Genomic DNA, 24932 nt, shown 5'->3' with positions numbered 1-24932 from the left:
ATTATTTGCCGCATCCTATGTAATTTGAAGTTATTTGAATTAAAACAATTATAATTATTATAGTGGTCATTATAATGACATATAAAAGAAAAATAACAAGCAATAATGGAAAAACAACGGTGTTTTTGTTTTACATTTGCGTGTAAAAAAATATCTTTATGATATGTAATAGTCACTATTATTTTCCTTGTTATTATAAATTTAATTGGATGGAGTGAGGCTGAAATGCAATTATGGTCATTCAAATGTTATAATGGCCATTATTATAAAACATGCCTCAAATGATGTTAAAAGCAACAAGGCTTACCATATGCTAGTGCAGGATTGGCCTTTTTGTGCTGGGCTCATGCTAGATTCACATGCGACAGACATGTGGAAATGGATTCCTGAGATGCAACATTCTTTCATACTGACTCGACATTCGCTGAAGTAGCCTGGCCCAAAGGAACCCATCTGACACTCCCGAGCAACATGGTGAGAAGATGGGCTACTGGTTAGAGAGCCAAGAAGCCTTTTGACCAGAGGTTTTTTTATATAAGGTGTATGTATGTCGAGATAAAAAATGAAACACATGAAAACATCTCCAAAAAGTTATACAGACAATATGAATTATTTGTGGATTCTCTTTCTGCAGTGCCGATAATAGACCTACAGATGTGTAATCTAGGCCCATCCTTTTCTGGTATTACCTCATACCTTTGCAATATGAATTATTGTTGTTGTCGTTATCATTGTCATCATCATCATGTTATTGTAAGTATGATCGCCATTGCTGTCGTCGTCGTCGTCGTCGTCGTCGTCATCATCATCATTATTTTGGTTGTGTCGGAACACAGGGATACTCTGTGACATGTCATAGCACTATTAATAATATTTGAGAGAGACAAATGAATAATTGATAGAACGTTTTGGTTAAAAATGCTTTATAATAAGATATTAGTGTGATTAAGGCCATCTTATTAACATATGGAGAGACTTGGTGAGCTCATATAGGTCATAGCATAAGGATTTGGGTTGCGGGTAAGTTCTTGGAAATTGGTAGAATCATTTTTATGTTTAACTTTTGAGAGACCTTTGCTTAGCTAAGTGGCTAGTTACGAACAAACAAAATCAAAGGTGAAGCCATGCCCCAAGGTTGGAACTCTTCTGGACATGTTGACTCTTGCACTCCCCATCCCCCCACCTCAACACAACACAACACAACAACAACAAAAGAAATTCCCATGCCCATATAATATTTTGGTCTTATATACTATAAGTCAATAATGCTTTATCCTTTTTTATTTATTCAAGTGGATTACCTTCTCAAAAAAAACATTTAGGGATACAATGCGTACTTACTTTATGAAAAGTTGTGTATACTACCAGGATTTCACTAGTAAAAAAGAGTTGATGTGGATAAGGGAGCCAAGAAGCCTTAATGACTGGGAAAAATGCCAATTGTAAGGTTCAGAAATGAAAGACATCTAAAATCCAGGAACCGAAATTCCTAGTTGTGCAGCGCTACGAGGATTGATAGACATTCAAAGCATCAAAATACACTGTGAATTACATAACCTCCTACCAAAAATCAATTTTCTGGGCTTCTTTTTCCCCCCTTGTAACTCCATTTGATTTGCAGGATGTTTGAGCAGGCCCTCCTCAATATTCAGTTGTCTCTTAGGAAATTCAGGTGGTTGCTATTTGTTGCTCTCTCTTATCAATAATGCAGGTCGACTGGTTGTGAAGTGATTAATTCTTCAAAGATGCATATATTTAGCTACAGAAGATACCAGGATCTTTGTTAACATGTTTAGTATAGTGTGCCATTTTAACTATTCATCATATTTGGTGCAAATTTGTTCCCACCTTCTGATATTAAGATATTGTTTATTTTTCCACTTTTAGCTTTAACAATCTTGTCAGGAAGCTTTCTTCCCTTTCATGTTTTGCTGCTAATATTATAGCCTGCTAAGTTTGTTTGTGTGGTTAGGCTTTCTGATGGTACCATTTTTTGACTTTTGCATGCTGATGATTCTTTGCTTACTAGAAAATAAGTTGTCTGGTACATATTTGATCTTCATGAAAGTAAAGTTCGCTGCTTAGTTGTTAAATATGTATAACTGTGCTTATGGTGAATGTTTTTCATTTTTTTTTCTTATAGGCATTTGAGTACAAGAGACTCTTGCATGACTACAACAGAGAGGTCCGTCGAGCTACTCATGATACCATGGCTAATCTTGTCATTGCTATCAGGTCTTTCACAATTGTCACATCGTACTTGTTTCATGCTTATGATCAACAGCATTCATCATTTGGCTTCTGTTTTATGAAAATGGTTTTCTTATTATTGATATGACATGCTAATTTTCATGCGATAAAATTCTGGAAATTTTGGTCTATTTGTTGTGGAGACATGGCTTGACAACAACAACCCCCCCACCCTCACCCTGCGGCAGCCGTGCAAAAAAAAAAAAAAAAAAAAAGAAACCGCACAAACGCTCAAGGGGAACTTTTATATAGTTTCCTCAGGAATACTTTAAAAAATTTCCAGCTGTTTTGCTGGTGGACCTACATAAGGGTGTGGGTGCAGAAGCAGATTCCATGGTGGGCGCGGGGAAGAGGATCTCTTTTTTTTCCCAAATAAAGGAAGCGGGTGCAGCGACGAGTTTTTGGGGAGATTCCAAAGGGGGTATGGCACCCTAAGCGGAAGATTCCTTCTAGCAAAGGCCTACCTAGGTTAGGGGGGCATTATTCCCATAATTCTTACCAACCTCTGGTGTCCAATCAACATCTAGCTTATAATCAGTACGAGTTTTTATGTGGGCTTGACATTAGCTGCCCATTTCTTATTTATTTAGGGTTCCCTAGTGGACTTGGTGGTGCTTCTTTCTCAAACCAGAACAAGTCTGAACATTAGGGAAGATAATGAAAAATCTCCTGAACACCCGACCAAACCAATCAAAGGGACTCTACTTATCCAAACTGAATATAGCAGCTTAAGCCAAGTCTGTCACAAGCAGTGTCACTGCTTGATCAGTTGGGGTGGGGGGTGGCTTAGCGTTGTGCAATACCCCTGTTGCAGGAGCAGGCTGTTGTCATCTGAAAGTAAATGCCCCACCGGGAAATGATGCCCTTAGTTTATTGACAAAATGCTTTGAAAGAAGCACGTATCTCCCTATCAATATCAATATATTATCGCCACTGATTTCTTTTGTATTCTTAGCTGGAGTCTTGCAAAAAATTTCTTAGTTCTTGGTGGCTTTGTACTATTCTTCAATTCATTAAATTTCCATTTTTACAAACAAGGAAAAAGCTGTTATCCAAGGATTTAAGTTAAATGCCATTTGCATGGATCTTGGTCTTCTTTGCTCTGCAATATATTAGTTTTTATTTTCATGCTTGAGGACAAAACAAGAAATTTGCGCTAGGCATTCTTTCCCAAGTGTCCTGGTAAGGTTTCCATGATGTCCATTTCCACTACTCGTATCAGATTTGATATTGAGCAAAAGCTTTTCTTCTTCACTAGTCAGAAGTATATAACATTCACAGGAACTTTCGCTGTTGTCTGAAGTTTACCTATCTAAAGCTATGCTGGAAATAAGATATAATGTAGATGTTCCAGATTGACCATTATAACCAGCATCAATGTTTCCTCAGATTCAGACAGACCCCTTATATCAAGCCTTTGGTTATTGTTGCAACTACCTCGGAAATACTTTCTGTTAACCAGATTGAGAACATCACAGCTAACTTGTGGCACCTCATCATGTTGGTGTGGTGATTTGGCGAGCTTCATGCATAAATGGTCATCAGTTGATGTGCTCATATAGTCCCTTGGTCTTATGGCTTATTGGTTGAAGCTATAGATTGAACCAAATGAAGACTACTTGTCGCTTAAACACAGGATGCATCACTTTTGTCAGGCTGGTCTACAAAGCAAATGCAGAATTTCAAAATCCTAGCAAAGCTATAGTCTTATAATTTATTACTGATATTTGGAACAATTTTTTCTGCAAAACTTTTGTTAAGTACTTGTCAATAATCCTTTTTGTTAAGTACTTATCAATAATCCTTCTTTTCATTGCTTTTTTATGTTCCTGACTACGAGTCAGTTTTTTGTCTTTATTTAGGCTTCTGTTATGCCTTTTATTGTTCCTGGACAATCTTATGATACTGACAAAATTGCTGAGTGCTTGTTAATTGTTATTGTTGCCAACATTGCCTGTGAAAGAACAATATTTATGCCTACTTCCTCTGATAGTTTTGATAAAAAACACTTATTCAGGAGAGGCTTGGCTCCGCATCTGAAGTCTTTGATGGGTCCTTGGTGGTTTTCTCAGTTTGATCCAAATCCTGAGGTTTCCCAAGCTGCCAGGCGATCCTTGGAGGTTTGTAATTCATACTTTCTGAAGGGAGGCTTTGTGATGCTAGTGGGTGTCAAAGGCATTCCAGCAAGAAAGATGTTTTCCAGTTGCATGGATTAGCTTGTATTAGGATTATATTTCATGCATATAAATTTACAGAATGCACATTGATGATATCAAGGTCTGCAGAACCGTCTCGAACCCTCCGGTTTGGAGCATCTCGGGCTGTACTGGCGGCGGACCGGGATGATTCTAACATTGAAATCGAGACGCCATCGTCGGAGGGGAAGAAGGAGAAGAACAAAGAGAAAAAGAGAGAGAGAGAGAGCGAGGAAGGCAGGGAGAGAGAGAGAGAGGAAGGAAGAGAGGCCGGCCAGAGCTGGTCGGCGGAGGCTGGAGAGATGCAGAGGCGGGGCTTTGCCTTCGGTCTCCTGTTTCGTTTGAAACAGGGGCCCAGAGGGTGCCCCTTTTATTTTTGTGTTTTTTAAATTGAAGTCGGCAAACCCATTAAATTAAGTCGGCAATGGGTTTGCCGACTTTAACTTAAAAAATGCAAAAATAAAAGAGCCCTCTCCGAGCGAACGAAACAAGGGACCGAGGCGGAGCACTGCCTCCACATCTCCTCGGCCTCCGCCGGCCGGCCTCGGTCGGCTTCTCTCTTCTTTCCTCTCCCTGTCTCTCCCTTCCCTGCTCTCTTTGTTTTTCTCTCTCGTTCTCCCTCTCCCCCGTCTCTTCTATTATGTTGGTACGGGCCCGACATGGCACGACGCGGGCCCGTACCGACTCGTCTCGTCGGGCAACCGGTACGGTGCTAGTACCGGTTCCACCGACGTTGGATGATATTATTTTTGTTCACTTCCTAAAGGCGTCATAGAGTTATAACAAATTAGTATGTTGGATCATGTGACTTCTGTCAAGAGGATAGGTTAGGTGACTAGGGCCTTTGCATGATTTTTATATAGTCTAACTGAAAAAGGGGACAAATAAAATAAGGTCTTGGCACTTCTTAATACATTAATTTTTCTGGTTTATGATTAGTTGTAAGCTGGTTGTCCAAATTTTGATAACAGGCAGCTTTTCCAGCAGCAGAAAGAAGATTGGACGCCTTGATGCTGTGTGTAAATGAGATCTTCCTATACCTGGATGAAAATTTAAAGCTTACACCGCAAAGCATGTCTGATAAGGCAACACCTATAGATGAGCTGGAAGATATGCACCATCGTGTATGTGTTGACATTCCTACTGGATATTTTTATTTTTCATTGGCTACTAAATAGAATAATGAGTTTGATATTTTTTTCTCTTATTTGATAATTTCAACACCCTAATTATAGTTTGAATTTTGAAAGCCTTTATTCAATCAAAGTTGCTCTTTGTTGGAGTGGGTCCAACATGAAGATGGCAAGCATCATCTACAGTTGAGCTTCATTTTCTGTCCTAATCTTAGCTACATGTTACTTTGGTCTCTCGTAGGGAATGGAGCAACTTACATTAACTAGAAGGTCCTGAAATGTATTTTCTTATTGTATGCATAAATTTATCCTACATACTTGCTTCCAGGTGTATCCTGTAGTTTGTTATTAAGGAGCTTATTATGTGGATGCCTACATGGTGTACACACATTAATCTATAATTGTATGCGAGCACATGCATGTGTTGGTGTTGGTTTTGGCATGGAGCATATGATGTACAAGTCTACGTTGTGCTAGTTCATAGGTGAGGAATGGTGTGCATTTGCATGCCTGCTGGTCCCTGTCTGCCTATATGAAACTACGTTTCTCTGCCTGTTTCTATATTTATGTATGACGTATATGTATAAATGTATGTGTCTGGTATATCTATGTGTATGTACGTGTGCGGTGGGTCATTGTTTTTATACATATGTTGCATGCACGTGATGTTTGTATTGTACTTATGATGCATGTATGATTGTATGTTTATGAGGAGAAAGGCATGCATGCAGGGCGCATGAAGGAGAATCTTCATGGCTGCCTCTTTGTATGTCTTTATATGCATGTATATAGAAATGTGCTAGTGAGATTGGTGGCTAGTACTAGGTGGCTAATTATGCTTTTGACTTGTAATTTAGACTTCTTTTTTTCGTGTCCAAATGTATGGCTGTCTGTCTGTCTGGAAATATGTGAGAAGGACCAATATTGCTGTGCTAGCATGAAATTTTTCATGTAGCATCCCTAGTTTATCATGCTCATCATATCTTCTATTTTAGTTGTTCATTCAAACAAATATAGCTAATTTGGGAGGTTTTGGAATTAAGTTTCTTTGTGTTTCTGAAGTGTAGTTCCATGGTTTGAATTGTTTGAGCAATTAAAGGCTGAAAATAAATCAACACTCATCATTCAAGAGTCCAGCTAGAGGACAGTGCCATTGCATGTTTGCCAACATTTCTTGTGACACTCACAATCTTACATTTTCTGTTTTTATTGTCCATTCAAAATAGAGAAAGCTGATTTTAGGATCTGACATTTAAGTCCTTTGTCATTGTTACTGGGGCACTTGTATCTAGTTCCAGAAAGTCCTTGTCAGATAATATTGGACACTGGATACTTATAAAGTTCTTTAGTTGCCGCTTCTAATATCGGAAGAGAGTTGAACTCTTCCTAAATGAATTTGATCCTCTAATTTGATAGTTGGAGTGAGTAATTGTTCTTTTTCGAGATTTCTTAAGGGTGTAGGTTTCGAAACAAACTTGCAAAATATTATTTGCTAATATGCTTAAGTTAATTGGGAAGTTTGAATGAGAACCATGTAGATTGAAAGTTTTTAAAAAATAATATCTTATTAACATCTTCTTTTTAATATTTAAATAGATGATGTTTTACTGGTATAAATATATAATTTAGTTAAATTTATATGCTATCCTATGTAGCCCCATATGTCTCTTTTTCCCTCTTGCCGAATCAGACACTTGGTCACGTTTCCGAAGCCAATTCTCATGTCTGTGTCTATGCAACATTCTGTCGTATCCTTTGTAGGAGACTATCTTTTCCTTTTGCATATTTTATCTAGTAGTAATTCAATTTCATTATTCATTTTTTATAATGTTATTTACCTCTGTAGTTGCATTCTGATGTCTCTTTCTTCTGTGTCTTTTTGATAACTCAGATTCACTGGTAAAGTTTTGAGTTCCTCGTTGACGATATATTCTTCATCTCTTTCATGCTTCCTTTTTTCTTTTTTCACAGGTAATTTCGTCATCATTGTTAGCAGTAGCAACTCTTGTCGATATTTTGCTGGGAGTAAAATTAGAGAGCCACGATGATGAAAATGTTAACCCAGAACAAAAACTTGTTTCCAAGGCTAGGAGGGCCACAACTTCTTCAGCAGAAAATATGTTTTCTGTGCATGAATATTTTCTTGAATTCCTCAAGTCCAAAAATCCTGCTATTCGTTCAGCTTCATATTCGGTTCTGACGAGTTTCATAAAACACATACCTCATGCTTTCAATGAAGGAAATATGAAAATCCTTTCTTCTGCTATACTTGGTGCTTTCCAAGAAAAGGATGCATCATGCCATTCATCCATGTGGGACATGATATTGCTTTTCTCTAGAAAATTTCCTGGTGGCTGGTCCCACTGTAATGTCCAAAAAGTTGTCCTAAATAGGGTTTGGCACTTTTTACGAAATGGGTGCTATGGGTCACAAACGATTTCTTACCCAGCCATAATCTTATTCTTGAAATCTATTCCTCCTGAAGCAGTGGTTTGGGAGCAATTTATCTTTGACTTCTTCCATAATCTGTGGGCTGGAAGAAACCCATTGCACTCAGCTGCAGATACTTTGGCTTTGTTCAATGCAGTCAGAGAATGTTTTCTTTGGGGGTTATATAATGCTCCAAGGTTCAATTCTATCTGAATTTTAAGGGTTGGTTATGCTATCTCACCAACCCATTGTCTTGGTGACCCTTTTGACAGAAGTAACTCTCTGACTTGTTGCTTTAAAACTGTGTTTATGCAGATATTCTGCATCAGGAGACCAATTGAATCATCTTCCAGTCAAACTTGTACATGAGATTCTCGTAGGACTACTGTGGCATGATTATCTTTTGTCGGCCAGCTTAAAAACTCGAGATGAAAAACTTGTGAAATGTGATGGCTTAGCTGAAGATGGCAGTCAATTATTCCGTGAAAGATCACAGCATACGCTCGATGCTTGTTATCCTACAACGTATGTCCAAGAATTGGGGAAATGCATTATAGGAATTCTATCTGACATTTCATTGAAAAAAAGTGATTTGCTCAATGTTTTCTGTACATCATTTCAAAAGGATTGTTTGGAGGTAATTCAGGAAGGAGACCACTTACTGAAATTTCATGAGAATTTGGAGCGGATTATGAGGTTTTTTAGGCTGCTAGATCAACATGCATTGCAGAAGGGTCAAACATGGCCCTTGCATTGTTTAACCAGACCATTGGTAATTAAGTCTTTCCCCGTGATCAAATCTATGGTAAGCTCCAAAATCAAACATGCATCAACAGAGTGATTTCTTGTCTTTTGCCTTAAAATTCAGTATTGTATTATTCTGGTCTTGTACTCTGCTAAGTATTGACTTTGTTAAACATTGAAGCTTATCTTGGTTAACTGATCATGTTGTGTGCTATGACACATGGCTTGCTTTAACCAGTATCTAAGAAACATCGATTCTTTTGTTTCATGAAGAAATTGCTATTGTTAACTCAGCAACAAAATGAACTATAAATGGCAAACTTTATTTTGAAAATGGACTGCAATCCCTAAAAATATTGAAGGATCTTTAGCTTCTGACAGATGGATTTCTCTTTCACTACCCTTTTCCATATTGGTAGAAACGAATTATGATGTTCTAAAAAAAGAGGATGCGTTAAAGGTTGCATATATTCAGGGATTACCTTTTTTTTGACTTTTTAATTATGTTAAAACTTAAAACATAAAACAGTTATTTCTTTAGACAGTATAAGGGATGCCTCGGATTGTCCATATTGTTCTGCTTCCTTCTCTGTGATTTTATTGTCTTCAGCATTTTCTAAATATGAAGTGATTACTTATTGTTTTCCTTATTGTCATTATCTTTATCCTCATCATAATGCTATGTTTGTAATTAATTGTATTTTGCAATATGTTACTTCTCTTTTACCATGTAAAAGAGTTAACTATATGATTGTATGAACAGCAAGACGTTTCCATCATGCTTGAATTATTAAAATTAAGCAGCAATATTGCTTATCTGACAGACATTATTTATCCACATAAACCAGTTGAACTCTACGAGCATAGTTCTTGTTACGGTGTGACTCAGGTTGATAGCAGAAAATTATGATAATACTTCATAAACATTCTGGTTTGTTGGCCAAGGATCTAGACTACTGCATTAGTGTAACTTGTCACACAAAACATATTATGGTATTATAGACTGCTTATTTTTTCAAATTTCTTTCCCTAAGCAAACTAAATTAATTTAAGTACTAATTGTGAAGAGATGTTTTCATATTGCTAATTAATCTCATTCTTTAATGGAATTAACCAGATCATTTGCTCCCTCAAGAATGTCTGTGCACCACAATCCATACAAGAACAACCTGGTATCTGATTGTGATGTAGCCACTGAAGATTTAAAAATCACACCATATAAACCAGCAGAAGATTTGGTCCAGATCTAATGAAACTGTGATATGCCGTATTGGCCCGAATCAGACGGTATGGAGCATACTGTATCGTACCGGTTCGGTACCAGTACCGGTACGAGTGGCGTATCGACACTCGGTACGCTAAAAAAACTCTGCACCATACCATACTGGGACACTGCTAGCGTGGCACCGAGACGGCGAACTATGAATGAAACTTGACTTGCAGCTGTGGTGAGAGGAAGGAGACATAAATAGATAATAGAAGAAGAGAAGAATGGGAAGAGAGAGAGAGAGAGAGAGAGAGAGAACAAAAGGCTTGTGGTTCTCATATATCTCCAAATAAGACTGAAAACCATTCCAATAAGCAGCCGGCCAAGAGGCCTTTTAATGGACTCAAATAACCTGCTTTCCCCTCCTCGACCAGGACTCGTTTAAAAGGAAACAAAATAGTCCTAAACAACCGAGTAAATCTGGACTCCTAAATTAAGTAACATACACCAACCGATAACGGCCAATTAAATCCTAACAAGATATTGACAAATCAGACCATAATTTGATTGACAAAAGGACTTCAAAGGCCCCCAGAGATATGAAACAAAAATGTTGAAGATAGAAGATGAATCTCTAAAAAACTGAACATAAATTATATGAATCTCTAAAAAACTGAACATAAATTCTATCACTGAAGTCCTGAAATGCCCAATTACATCACTATATTGGGGCTTTCTTTAGTGTGTGAAACCTTGCTTTTGTCCTCTTGCCATTCTAAGGTGATCTTAATGACTAGCATGTAGGAAGCCTTTTTGGATCGCCTCTGCCACCTGTCCAAAGGTCATCAATTGCCTCATAGACTTTTTCTTTCCTCCTGAAAAACCACAACAGGTCAATGTTGTTGATGATGGCTTTTGGTTCACTTTAACCTAACCTTCATTAGTCTCCTTTCTGTATACATGGTTATCACAGGCATCAAAACCACCAGAAAGAAGGATGTGCTTTATCTCCTCTACAAGCTTATCAAAATGCCTAGGTGGCTAGGTGAGTGCCTAGAGTTAAAATCACCAGAATTTACTAAAACTAATCTAGTAGTATGTATAATCAAAATGTCACAAATAAACTAATCCTAGCTTTTGGATTTACCCCTTTATCTTGTAGACTTCCCTAAACCCTCCTCTTGCCACCCATGATGGAGAGGAGGGCTCAGAGTTAAGACAGGGCAGCTTGATGGATGTTTGTTGTTAGATGAGGGAAGATACAAGATGGATGGTTATGATCTTGGTCTTAATGTGCTTTGACGTATGCACTCTTGGACAAATTAATGTACCCTAAATTACTAAACAATAAATATTCTTAATAAGATACATGTAGAAGATGGCAGAAATTTAAAGTGCTAATAAAATTAGAAATATGCATCTGCATCGTAACAAGCAGCTGAGGGAAGGCTAAATGCCCGCCTCACCTAATAGCTTTGAAGGTATTAGGCACCTAGGCAGGATAGATCAGACGCCTAGATGACTTTCTGTGGCAATATTGCTCCTTTAAATCGTTGTTTAAAAAGATTAATCTTAATACATGTTAAGGAATCCTAAATCAAGAAGAAATTTTTGAAAATAATCCAGCCCTCTTGGTCAGGACTTTAAACTTGTTGAATGTATAGGTGTAACCCAGAACATTTAGGGACATCAAAACACGTTATTGCCTCAAAATCTTTGCCTAAACAATGATAGCCTTTCTAAGAAGTCAGCAACAGAACTTCAGATAATCAGTTATAGAAAGTTTAGGTGCTGGCATAAATGTAATTAGCCAAACAAATGTCTTTGTTGACACTAAAAAACCATTTAGTACCAGCATAGAAATGAGAAACAACTTCTAGTTTATCGATCCTCACTTCATAGGGACTTACCTTTTCTCGGTCAATCTTCTTGTTCTGTTGCTCTTCCAATCTCAAACACTAGTTTATGAAAAGCATCTAGATGAACACCAGACAGTTATCCTTTGTAAACCTTTTGAGTCACTAAAAGTCTTGCATATAGCCTCCTGTGACCAAGCTGTTTCTGACAACTTTACCAAAGTGTTGATCATTACTTCCATTTGCTTCAGTCCCAGCTTCCTCGAATTTCCATTGTGGCCATGGCTATTGTAGAGGGTAGTGTGACCACTGCAGATTCATTTTCTCTCCTTCAAGCCATTGATAGAGAAATCTTAACAATAATAAGTTGATCCCTGAGCAAAAGAAAACTTACAAAAGTTATTCAGGCCTACCATCCAAGGCTAAATGTTTCTTATATATTTAGGTAACTCACACGCAACCCACGTTGTTTGAGGGCACAAAAACTATGTTATTACTTCAAGCTTTTGCATTTAATTGTCATTTGTCCCTCTAAAGAGCTATCTGCAAAGTGAATATCTCTAGGCTCTAAGATCTATTTCACTAATGGGGTATATGATACAAAATCTCTCCACTTACTGACAATGGTCATGCATCATCAATGATAGAATAGAGGAAGGAATCTTAGCATGCTTTTTGAGTGAAACAGTGGTTAGCAACCACAAATTTCATTGACAATGAAATGGAAGGAAGCTGTAAGGACTTTCTTTTAGTTGTCAATCCTCACTTGTCTCTTGCTCCTCCAAGATAGTGCCAATCACTAGCTTGTAAGAAGTCTCTTTGACGTAGAGTTCTGCAGAATTTCCATTATGAACGTTCCAAGAATTAATTGATAATCCCTCTCTACTTTGTAATTGTTCATAGTGGGTGGCTAGCTAAGGTTGTATTTTGTCAGTATTCACTGGCATTGTTGGTATTTTTGGATTCCTGGTTCCTGCCCTCACTGAAACAAATCTAAGTAGGTTTCTAGGCCAGTTTCATCTAAGATCGAACTATAAAGAAAAAGAAAAAAGACTTGCTGCACAAGAAATGAAAGACTTAATACATGACTCAAGCTTAAATGGGATTTTTCTTTTTTAGGATTTCACCTTTTCTTTTCTTCCATTGAGTGGGGGACTGTGAGAACATGAGGAACAAACTTAACAGATATGGGACAAAGTTAATTTTTCATTCTATCAGATACTAATAGAGAATCACTCTTGCTTGTAATTTTGTGAAGCACCCTATTCAGAAAAGTGTCTATTGTAGGTGATTAATTGTTCAATTTATACATCTGACGAAATGGGTGTTGGTAAACTTTGTAATTAACTTGTTATTGTAAACTTATAATTTATATATCTCACAGACCATATCTGTGTCAGGAATTAGATTTAGTTGATCAATTATTTTTCTGGTTGTGCATTATGTACTTGTTGCTTCTAGTGTAGTTCATCAAAATATCTGGGTTTAAAATTTGTCTGCATTCCATGATGCTATACCCATTGTGGAATTATAAATCATGTGTCTTGCAACCATGAAGTTGCTGAATTAACCCATCAAAGACAAATATAACTGATCTTGGTTTAACCCTTCTTAACTGCAGGACTCCCCAGATGTTGTCAGGCTTTTGTCTGTCTTAGTTGAAATATTTGGACCTATAACAATATTCTCATACAGTGGTAGAACGACTGATGAAGGTGATGCCGAGTCAAAAATGAAGCATTTCTTACAGATGTTTAATGATGATTTTATTCCTTGGTGTTTTCATGGGCATAGTGACTCCAGCAATTCAAAACTTGATTTATTGATTGCTTTAGTTCAAGATGAATGTTTCTGTGAACAATGGTGTTCGATCATTACGTATGCTACAAAACTTGAAAATTTTTCTGTATCTGAGTCCTCAGACAATTTCAGTCGTATTGAATTGTTGGCAATGCTCATTGAGAAGGTGAGAGAAAGAATCAGCACCAAGAAGCTGGGACATTTGCAGAAAAATGGTTCTCTCCCAGGAAACTGGCGGCACAACCTGTTAGATTCAATTGCAACTTTTGTTGCCTGTCATTCTTTTTCAGGAGTCACCCATGCAAAATTTCTACGGTAATACATAGTATACAATAGCTGCTGACTTCTACGACAAAAATTGTAGGAAATTTCTTTTATAATATTTTGGTAATTTTGGTTTCTTTGCTTATGTTAGGAAATATTTCATGGGCTATTCTCCATTAGTGAGAAAATCCAATAGTTAAGACCTGCTTTCTTGGGCATGCTAAACCATGCTGGATAATTTTGACAATTGAGTATGCCTCGTCCTGCCCTTTTTGTCCAGCAACTGTGCTTAGAAAGATTATTGATGTTCTTGATGAATTTCTACAGGAGAAGTTCTTTTCTAGCAAATTGTGTTTGTAAATTAGAGAATCCTCACCAACTGACATAAAGCATTTACAATTTGAACACCTTTAATTGAAACTTTGACTTCCAGCGAGAAGTAAAAGAAAAGTTGAGAGATAGTTGTTACAATATCACCAATATTTGAATTTAAACCTGGTGTAAATTATTTATTCTCTTCTAGGGCATCAGGTACAACCCTTAATATCTAAATTGAGGGAAGAAGATAATTAAAACATTCTAGAGGCTAGACGAGGAATGTTGGTTATGGCTATGGCTTTTTTTTCCGCTCATTCACATGAAGTATTCATGTATTAGTTTTATGACCCTTACTTTCGGGTTTTTTTTCTCTCACTACAGACTGTTGAGAGAGAAGGCATATTTAGTTTTCATGACTGACAAGAAAAATTGGATGGGAAAATGATAGCCATGTGGAATTCCTCAATGGAATATACTGCTCCACATGAGCTGCCACCACCTTGTAACAGCTACATTTATCTATATTAGATTTTGCTTGTTACTGGGTGATCAAATGGCCAATTTTTGTAAAATATATATGCATTTGACAGAAGCAAGCCACCTTGATTTTTTTTGTTCTGTGCTTTGTACCAAAGAATTGCATGATTCGTTACAGCATTCATTTTTCTATGATGATATATAATATTCTAGTGTTTTAATGTTCATTCCTTCTAGCAGTGTTGAACTATAGATTGTTCTTATGTGGTGCAATTCCTGTTCATATTTCTACCTTCATGTGATTGTATCTTTCTGCAGTGCTGTACTTGGAGGGTCAATTGAAGATGATCAGATCTGCTTTCTTTCTAAAGAAGCACTAATGATAACATTCAAGGGAATTTTGAAAAATCTGTCATTAATCCTTACTACATCGCCTTTTCATTGGGCAAAGTTTTCATGCTCTTTGTTCCTGTCTGATGGATCCATGGACTTCTCACATATACAAGAACCATCTTCCATTATCCAGTTTGAGAGAGCTCGATTTGCTTTTGAAGTTCTTGAGGGTAGCATCTTTTGCTTGAAGCTACTTGATGAGGATTGCAGTTTGATTTCTTCTATTTTGGCGGCTTTATTCATCATTGACTGGGAGTGTAGTATGACATCACATTTAGGTGATGATAGTTCAGAAAGCTGTAAATATGATGCCGATGTCAAGATATCTGTTTCGGCATCCAGGGATGTGGTAAATAATAACTCAGAAAACCAGGTTAGTTCTAAGTTGGCTCTTGGAAGAAGTATGCATGCTTTTTGCCACAAGATAAGTACCTCTTTCTGGAGAAGCCTTAGCTCAAGCATCATATCAAGGTTGGGAAACATTTTAGTTCAGACCATTAGATGTGCTGTATTTGAAACCACTGATTTAAGTGTAAATTCAGTTTCTGCTTTGTGCTCTGAATGGTTTTTGAGTATGTTGGAAGTCATCTGTCATGATCATACAGAGTTGCAAATGTTGTTGGACCAGATGTTATCTGAGAGCAGATCCTGGCCTCTGTGGGTTGCTCCAGTTTTCCACGATGGAACTTGGGCAGCCAAAATTCAAGTTAAGACAGTTGATATGAGCACTAATGTAAGAATCCCTAATTTATTTGCAGCTTCATCATCATCATCATCATCATCATCATCATTGTTATTGTTATTATTACTACAAGTACAATCATTGCTATTGTTGTCATCATCATCATGTTATGCTATTGCACCATATGCCTACTTTTCTAGATTTCATGATAAATACTTAAAATAACTTTTCTATGATTTACATCGTGTTTTTGTTTTTGTTATTCAACTTCAGATTATTAATTTTTAGCAGAAAGAATGTTAGTTTTATAGTGAATATGTTAGGTTTTCATTAAATTTGTTAAACAGAGTCAAATCAGAGTGAACCCATTTTATTTGCTTGCAACAACTTTCATAATGGAAAATAAGTTGAAATTTTGATTCCCATGGAGTGTTTAGTGAACAACTGGCTGATGACATGTGGATTAAGTTAAACATAAAAGTTGTGCAGTCTAGTTTTGGCCATAGTCATCCCAAAAACACTCAAATTGGGCTTAAAACGGATTTTGCAGAAGTAAAACAACAACAACAAAAGAGGTGCCCTGGCTACTCTGGAAAAAGTTCAGCTTTGTTGCACTTATCCAACTTTAGTTGAAAAGTTGCAACAGATATCAAGTGTCAAGAGGAATGTGACACAAATATTCTAGAAACCTAAGATGCCAGCATGTCCATTGTCCATACTTTAGACCATATTTTGTATATGTGTGTATATGTATGTATCGAAGTATATATATATATAATGTTTAACCAACTGTTATACGTTTTCAGTTTTTGTGACATTTATTACTTGATGGTTATACTCTTTCTATCATTATTTGATGATATTTAATTTTCAATCTCTATTTAGTATCATGGACTGTCCAAGTTTCCTATGTGGTCCTCTATGTTAGGGGAAAGGGGAAAAAATTATAGTTGTCCTAGCGACTTCTCATTCTTTTACCTTATATCCCTCCCAACCCACCTTTCCTTACTCAATTTCATAACAAAAAACTTTTCCTTATTTGTTCCATAGGAAATTTTCCTGATAATCTAAAGACTCGAAAGCATTTTCTGGAAAATGTACGTTGACACACCAAACACCTTGATGCCAATCAGAATTTTCCAGTATTGAAAAACTAAATCTAGCTACACATCCCATGATAAGCATCAGTGACTAGTCAACAGTCTCCAAGGCATGTTCCTATAATGGCTGAATATAACCTGCCAATGCGAAACATATATGAGACATAGATTTCAATTGTTCATGGAAGATGGAAATGATGGACAAGTTGCAATCTTTTTGTGGTTATCGTAAATGAATTTTCATTCTCTTAATTGAACAACTTTATTCAGGTTACAGACATCATATGTTGTGCTTTCATTGTTATCGCGCTGGGTGGGCTGTAATGGAGATACACCTTATAGAAGATACAGTTATGACAAATTAATTTACATAGGAATCCTTTACCTTTCGATTTTTTTTTTTATTGTCACAAAAGCATGCTTTTAACTGCTGATGGCATTTTGCTTCTTTATTTTGGGATCTGCATGCTTATCAGAAATTCAGAATATCATGTAAGCAGTGCTTTTCATTGCATTTGAAATTTTGAGTGCGTTGTTGCTTAGACTTAGCAAAAGCTCTTGATTATGGGTTTCTAGGTATCATCTTCACAACTGGTTCATTGCTACTGTTTTCTCTTAAATACCTGTCTGTCCACTTTTTGATTATGTTTTTACAAGAAAGCATCTATACACTTTTCTTTGATTTGAGAAATATCATTACTCGATGGTTAATGCATTCTTTTTGTAGTTGTTGGGGTCCACCTTTTAGTAAAGATACCTTGATGTTGGCTCATTGCATTTTTATGATAATTTGCAGGAACTGAGGCATCATCAATTTGTTACTTTCGTTGACAAGATTATTTCAAGTCTTGGAGTGGGCAAAGTGATTGCTGGTGTTCCAGATACTCCAATTTCTACAGCATCACCTACCAGTGAACTTGTTTCATGCTTTTCTTCTTGCACTCGAGCGTGGCTTGCAGCTGAGCTACTTTGCACATGGAAGTGGAGAGCAGGCAGTGCTTCAGACTCATTCTTACCTTCTCTGAGCCAATATGCAGAAAGTGAAGCATCTTCTTCTGTGATAAATGTACTATCTTCTGTAGTCAAAATATTGCTTGATGGTGCTCTCGTGCACGGAGCTTATAGCCAATGGATCTCATTTAATGCATGGACTGTTTCAGATGATGACATTGAGAGTATTCAGGATCCCTTCCTGCGTGCCCTAATTTCCTTGCTATTGACACTATTTGTCAAAGACAAAATATGGGGAAAGAGTGATGCTGATGTATTCTTTGAACATGTAGTAGGCAAACTTTTTGTTACTACGACTGTAAATAGACCCTGTCTAAGAATTCTTCCTTTTGTTCTCAGTGTTATTATTCAGCCATTACTAGAGAGCTCTGAGTTGGATGAAGCTAAAGAAGATGTTTCACTGGTTACTGCAAGGGATGATTTAGTGAGTAAGAATATCTTGAGTTGGCTTAAGACAGCTCTAACATTCCCTTCTTTGGGCTCAGGGCAAACTGGGCAGCAAGGTGAGTGCATCTTCTTCTCATTTTAGTTTAAATTAGATTATATACACTGTTGTCATGGATTAGTAAAATCCTTTCGGTTCCTGTTGCAGATCTGGAAGAATGGATTCAAGTTGTCATATCTTGTTATCCTTTAAGTGTAGTAGGAAGTATTGGAAAATTCAAAGTTGAGTTGCTGAGGGATATTGGCCATCCGGAGAGACACTTATTGCTAAGTTTATTCCGAAAGCAGCGATTCTGCTATGATGCTTGTACAGCTTCTAATCAGATGTCTTCTGCTGCGTCGTCCAATGAAAGTTCATTTACTTTGATGTTAGTACAGATGATTCAAGCAAAGCTAACAGCAGTTTCCGTTGGGTATTGCTGGCAGGAGTTTGATGAAGATGATTGGAACTTTGTGTTAGATAAATCACATAAATGGATTGAATCATCTGTTTGCCTAATGGAGGAAATAGCAGAGGATATAGATGATGTTGTAATAAACTGCATAGCAACAGAGGACTTGGAACTAATCAAAAAGAAGCTTGAAGTAGCAGTTCAGGCTTTAGATCCATTACCAATGCATATTTCCAATACTGCTCTAATTATATTATGTCTGCTCTTCCAGCTTAATGAACTCCATGTAGCAGATAATGTTGAAATGTTGCAGTCAATAAGATCGGGGAAGTGGGCATATATTAAAGATCGGATAGTGGGAAGTGTTCTTCGGCTGTTTTTTGCAACTGGTGTTGCTGAAGCCATTGCCAATGCATGTGGTGGAGAGGCTTCATCAATTGTAGCCTCAAGTCGGCTGGCTCATTCACATTTTTGGGGGCTAGTTGCATCATTCGTTATCAATTCACCTGTTCGTGTTAAAAATGCAGCAGTGCAGTCCATGGAACTATGGGGTCTTAGCAAGGGTTCGGTTAGCTCGCTGTATGCAATTCTTTTTTCATCCAGACCAATCTATTCTTTACAGTTTGCTGCTTATAGTATACTTTCTTCTGAACCCATAAGACATCTGTCACTTGTTAAAGAGGGTTGCCTGGATGGAAATGCAATTGCAAACCCAGAGTCTGACCTGTTGCGTAGTGCTGAATCATCTGTGGAAGAGTCTTTCTGTCTGAGGGATGAGATCTCATGCCTGATCCAGAAACCAGCTGCTGAACTTTTTGAAATGGATTTAGTAGCACAAGACCGGGTAAAACATTTGATCTTTTGTTTTATACTTATCAGCATTTTACCTCCTCCTCTGTATTGATATACCAGCACTTTCCCATGTGCAGGTAAATGTTTTTCTTGCCTGGGCTCTATTGTTGTCTTATCTACATTCACTGCCATCTTCTTCCACAGCAAGGGAAAGACTGATTCAGTACATACAAGATTCTGTTAGTTCAACAATAATAGATTGTATTTTCCAACATATTCCTATGAAGTTGGGTGCAAGTAACCTAAAGAAAAAAGATGTTGATCTTGTAGTTGAAGCGTCTAAGGCTGCAAATGCTGCTAAGCGTGCCATAAGTACATGCTCTTTATTTTTATATGTAGAGTCACTTTGGCCTGTTGGGACTGAGCAGATGGCTTCACTTGCTGGTGCAATATATGGAATGATTATTCGACTTCTACCTTCTTATGTGCGCAATTGGTTTACTAGCTTACGTGACCGTTCTTTTTCATCTGCCATTGAGTATTTCACAAAAACATGGTGTAGTCCTCCACTTCTTTTAGATGAGTTATCTCAGGTACGTGGTCTTGACCAACAAATATGTTCTAAAACAGACTAATATATTCTGAAAAATACTATCTGTCTCAGCAACATGTAAACATTCTTTAGGAAGTAGGTCTTTCCTTTTCAGCATTAATCAAGAAGAGACTATCAGATTACAGTACATGCATTCTAAGTTGGGGGGTAAGGATTTGTCTGAGGTCTAAACTGAGGCTTTTGGTGGATCTTTTGGTGCAAGTATTAGTATTTATTAGTGCCAGCTTATAGAATAGACTAATGCATTACTGTTGTCTTGACTTTCAAATAAAAGGAATTGCATCTGGGCCTTTTTCCTCAAAATTGAGAAGAAATGGCACAAGTGCCTGACTTGTACAACAGAAGCAAATGATTTATGTGAGAGAACATCCTTACTGAACATTCTTTCCTAAATTTGTTGAGTGGGATGCACAGAAATTTGTGATGCAAAATTCTGGGAGATGCATGTAGAAAGAACAGAAAAGTCTAATAGAGGCTTATTGCTGCTGCATTGAATGCATCCAATTTATAAATGTTGAAATGATTCTTAAAATTTTAAATGGGATATGTAAAATGTTTAATGGTTATCTAGAGAGAAAAAGAAAAGGAAAAAATTATCTCCTAACTAAAAGTTTTTGCATTATGCAATTTTCCCCATGAAGAGACTATAAAAGAACCAAAGCCCTTATAATAATGCTCTTAGCTTACAAGTTTGAAAACTTGTAAGTGTTACATCTTAAGCATGAATGTCAAGTAAGATCTAGAAAATATGCTTTTAGTGAAGGGGGGGCCTAAAGGCATTGGATGCAACTGAATAAACAGGTTATTATTAACTTCTATTATAAAATCATTGACAATTGAGAAGCCCCACTTAAAGAATTTTAGATGACTCAAGGTTCACATAGGACAAATTGAGAGAAGGATGACTTAGATGATTTGACATATATAACTTAGACTGGGAGTTGCACCAGTATGTATGATTGATATATTGTAGAAGAAATGAGGAGCCGTAAAGGTAGACCAAAAATTCTTTGATATCTCAACCCTAAATAGCACAGAATGGAGGGAAAGGATTCATGTTGCCAACCTCAACTAGTTTGAGAATAAGGGTGAGTTGAGTTGAGTTCAAGGTTCACTTGTAATAAAATCTTGATTGTGGACAAACCTAGTCTGTTCTAATTGATAAGAGGGGGCTGACTCCCTGATTTCATCCCACTTTGTGAACTCGAAAGAGAGATGCTTATGATTGCCTTATTAGAAAGTCTCGGCTCTGATATTGGAGTTACTAAGGGGCATCTAGTGTGAAATTCCAGCCAATCTGTATGTTTTTCTCTGGTCTTTAGGGAATGGGAGAAATAGTAAAAGAAAATGGTGCCGGGGTCTTGTTTTCTAAAAGCCTTCAGGGACGGGGCGGATGAGTGGCCAAAGTCCAACGTTTTTATAGAAACAGATTCTGTTAGCTTTTGTAGGAGCTCTACTGGAAGCTGCTTGTGCTCACCTGTTAGAATAGATTGAGATCTGCTTGGCTGTTGTGCCCCATTGCAAATAGTTTGTGCAATTTATGTAGGCAATCTTTTCGTTCTAACTGTGAGAGATTTGGTCTAAATATTTTTTTTGTATCATTTTTCCTTTTTTTATGTGTGTATTGTTAGGGGGAAGGGGCAGTTGATAATTTAGTGTTTGCTCTCCTTTTTTGCCAATCTTTAGTATGTAATCTTTGTTGGTGTGTGACAACATTATGTGCATCTCATACTTTTTCCAAAAAACTTTCTGTAAGTTTGTTATTTTATGTGGCAGTTGTCTGACATATTAAAGGATGTATGATGCAATTATTGCTGATTTAACTGTATCAAGGATTGAGACCATTATTTTAAGCTATAAATTTCCAGGAAACATTGTCAATGTGAGACAAAAATATTCTTTAACATACTTAGGATAGGCATAAAGCTGTCTTTCTTAAGAACTCAAATATAGATCCTTGCGGCATATGTTTTCACGTGCATCTTTCTAGCGAAGCTCACTTGGAAACCCTGTCAATAATATTGCAAACATCTTTATCAACCATCAAAGTAGCTAGTATTCTGATTTGAATATCAACCTGGCAGGCTAGCTCTTATTTAGTATAATAAGGATCATGCTATCGTGTTTACCACTAAGCTCCTTTTTGTGATGTATGTGTTTGTGGTTTTTGTACACTGGTAGATCCTAAAACTAAATTATAGATTAAGGACTGAAATTTAGTGGTGGATTCAATAATTGTGAATTTGTGGTGTTCTGGTTTTGGAGGCAGACAAATTCTTGTGGACCTCTTTTTGTTTGTCAAAAGTGATTCTTGTAAATTAGAAATTAAATGTGTTATCCAGAAAAAGTTCTGAATGGTGCTGGAAAGGAATATTTATTCAAAAACTACATTGGTAGATGACTAACATGCTTTTCTAGAAATATTTGAGCCTCACTAGTTTCAAATATTTATCCAAGCAGGTAAAAGAGACTGTCACTGCTGACGAGAACTTCTCAGTGAGTGTGAATAGAACAGCATATGAAATTATTGCTACTTATAAAAAGGAGGAGACAGGAATGGATCTTGTAATTCGCCTTCCCAGTTGTTACCCATTGCGTCCTGTGGATGTTGAGTGCACAAGAAGTCTGGGTATCAGTGAAGTGAAGCAACGAAAATGGCTGCTGTCCCTAACTGCATTTGTTCGCAATCAGGTTATTTAATATGCACTTTTGTACTTGTTTATGTATACTTCATGCTACTCAAAATGCAGTTCTAGTCTTCTCTCTCCATTGTGTATTATTTCCATTCATTTGGTGATTTGATGATTCTTTTCTACTCAAGATGAAAAGGATGGCAAAAAGTAAACAGATTCACGTACTTTTCTATGTGGCTTGTATGCTACAGTTTTTTGAAAAAAAAATAGATCTTGATTGCCGTGCGTACTCGTTGGTTTATTTATATTCCTTGGTTGCCTTACTGTTTGCTTGTTCTCTGATTATGCAATTGTTAAAAGCACTTTGTTCGCTTACACTTTCCTAGGTCCTGCTTTTGGTGTTAACTGGCTGTGGCAGTTGGATATTAAACTATTCTTTGATCTGGGGGTCTCCTTTGGACATGATGCTCTTATTTTATCAAGAGAGCCTCTGTAAGTTGTTTATATCTGCCAAGTGACCAAAAAGAAGAATGAAGGACTTTTAGTTACACAAACACTGGAGAAAAACTTCGTCATGAGGTTCTCTTGATGTGGCATCCATTAGAAAGTTACAGTGCGGTAATGTTTTAGTACAGTGTTGCCTGTTTTAAGTTATTCTGGCCTTTTTCAAGTTCAGGAGTCATGTAATCGTATTGTATTGAGCGCACAATGTTGCAGGAGTTGAGGTAGACATAAGTTTTAGTATCTTTTTTTTGGGAATAGACATAAGTTTTAGTTAATTTGTACTAACCTGCTGGATATTAATCCATTTGCACTCATTGTGTAGGAAGATTTCTCCTTCAGAGTTCCCTTATATTATTTTTGTAGATTTAGCTGACAATCTAAAAAGCATAAACGAGAAGGAACATGGTGGCATCAATTTTGCAGATATCATGTTGGCATGCTAATTGATCATGGTTTTTGCATGTCTTGCTGACAGATGTTTTCTCAAAACTGCGTTGGCGCTTAATATAGCATTTGCTTTGGTTAGGTCCCTTTAAAATCTTCAGAAGTGGTTAAGAAATTAGTGGGTACTTGGGTATTTTTTTTCCATTGCATAATAACTGATCATGACAGTCAAAATAACATGGCAGCTGCATCGGATGTGCTAAAACAGTATAGATAGTCATGAAATGACTTTTGCCCCTATATCAGCTATTTATCGTCTCAGTCAATTATTATGTTGACATTGTGTTGCCATTTCACATAGTTGAAGTACTGCTATTAGTTGTAGTGTTGTATTTTCATGCATGTGCTCGTGATTATTGTTGTTGTTCCTACTGTCAAGGCACGTTTTCTGTTGGCTTAATAGTTATCCATCTTGTACTCTTGTAGCGCTTTTTATTAATTGCTGTTATGGTCCGTAAATTCTTATATCCCTTAAATTTTTTATGGTATTCATGCTTATAAATAAGGGGGCATATTTTCTGGTCTTTCGTCAAATATGTTAAATCAATTTCCAGGCAGAAGAGTTGAAGTTGATTTCTTATTTTGTGCAGAATGGTGCGATAGCTGAGGCAATTCGCATCTGGAAGAGTAATTTTGACAAAGAGTTTGAAGGTGTTGAGGAATGCCCTATCTGTTACAGTATCCTCCACACAACTAATCATAGTCTTCCCCGGCTGGCTTGCAAAACCTGTAAGCACAAGTTTCACTCTGCTTGCCTGTACAAGTGGTTCTCAACCTCTCACAAGTCAACATGCCCATTGTGTCAGACACCATTTTGATCTGTTATTTTTGTTCTACTTCAAAACAAAATTGGGACCATTAGCACAAGATACTTTAATCTGAATCCCCAAGTATTCTGCAGAGCAGGAAGGAATTCTGGAGCTGCATGAATTTAGATGCTGCAGTATTATTCTTTGATGACAAGAGTGTTTTGAATTCCAAAATCGAGAAGTTTTTTAGCTGTATAATTATTGGAGATTTGTAATGTGGCAGTACCTTGTTCTTTTAAGCAAAATAGCTGTAGAGATTGGTCTGCTACTGTCATTGGCGTAACTCATATACCTGGTAACGAGTTATGTAAAATGTATTTGGTGAAAAATTTTGTTGTATTAAATTGTAAATTATTAAATCTCAAAAAGAGTGGTAAATTATTACATATTAAAAAGAGGGAGAAGGATGACCTCAGGGTACCTTAATTGATTCAGCATAAA

At 36.9% G+C, this 24932-nt stretch overlaps 1 protein-coding gene across 8 annotated transcripts in view; it reads left to right on the top strand.

The window, feature by feature from the left end:
* The window catches only part of LOC103702083 (HEAT/U-box domain-containing protein), a 31225-nt gene extending 6293 nt beyond the window's left edge, over nucleotides 1–24932 (top strand). For 3 of the 8 annotated variants that reach the window (XM_008784372.5, XM_088702445.1, XM_088702446.2), the window contains exons 5-16: nucleotides 2144–2235; nucleotides 4268–4370; nucleotides 5417–5569; nucleotides 7550–8205; nucleotides 8324–8813; nucleotides 13437–13930; nucleotides 14993–15800; nucleotides 17646–18363; nucleotides 18453–19540; nucleotides 19626–20081; nucleotides 22562–22792; nucleotides 24273–24932. In XM_008784372.5, the coding sequence (XP_008782594.3) occupies nucleotides 2144–2235; nucleotides 4268–4370; nucleotides 5417–5569; nucleotides 7550–8205; nucleotides 8324–8813; nucleotides 13437–13930; nucleotides 14993–15800; nucleotides 17646–18363; nucleotides 18453–19540; nucleotides 19626–20081; nucleotides 22562–22792; nucleotides 24273–24500 (5517 nt within the window). In that variant the 3' untranslated portion in view covers nucleotides 24501–24932. The other 5 variants (XR_003384672.3, XM_039124341.2, XM_088702447.1 and 2 more) reach the window with 5 other exon arrangements.

The sequence above is a fragment of the Phoenix dactylifera genome, chromosome 8 (genome assembly GCF_051530095.1).
Source record: "Phoenix dactylifera cultivar Ajwa chromosome 8, Ajwa_hap1_PhDact_Kaust_v1.1, whole genome shotgun sequence".
In the NCBI taxonomy this organism is placed as follows: Eukaryota; Viridiplantae; Streptophyta; class Magnoliopsida; order Arecales; family Arecaceae; genus Phoenix; species Phoenix dactylifera.
Note: the sequence above shows the minus strand (reverse complement) of the source record. Positions and strands in the feature narration are given on the sequence as shown.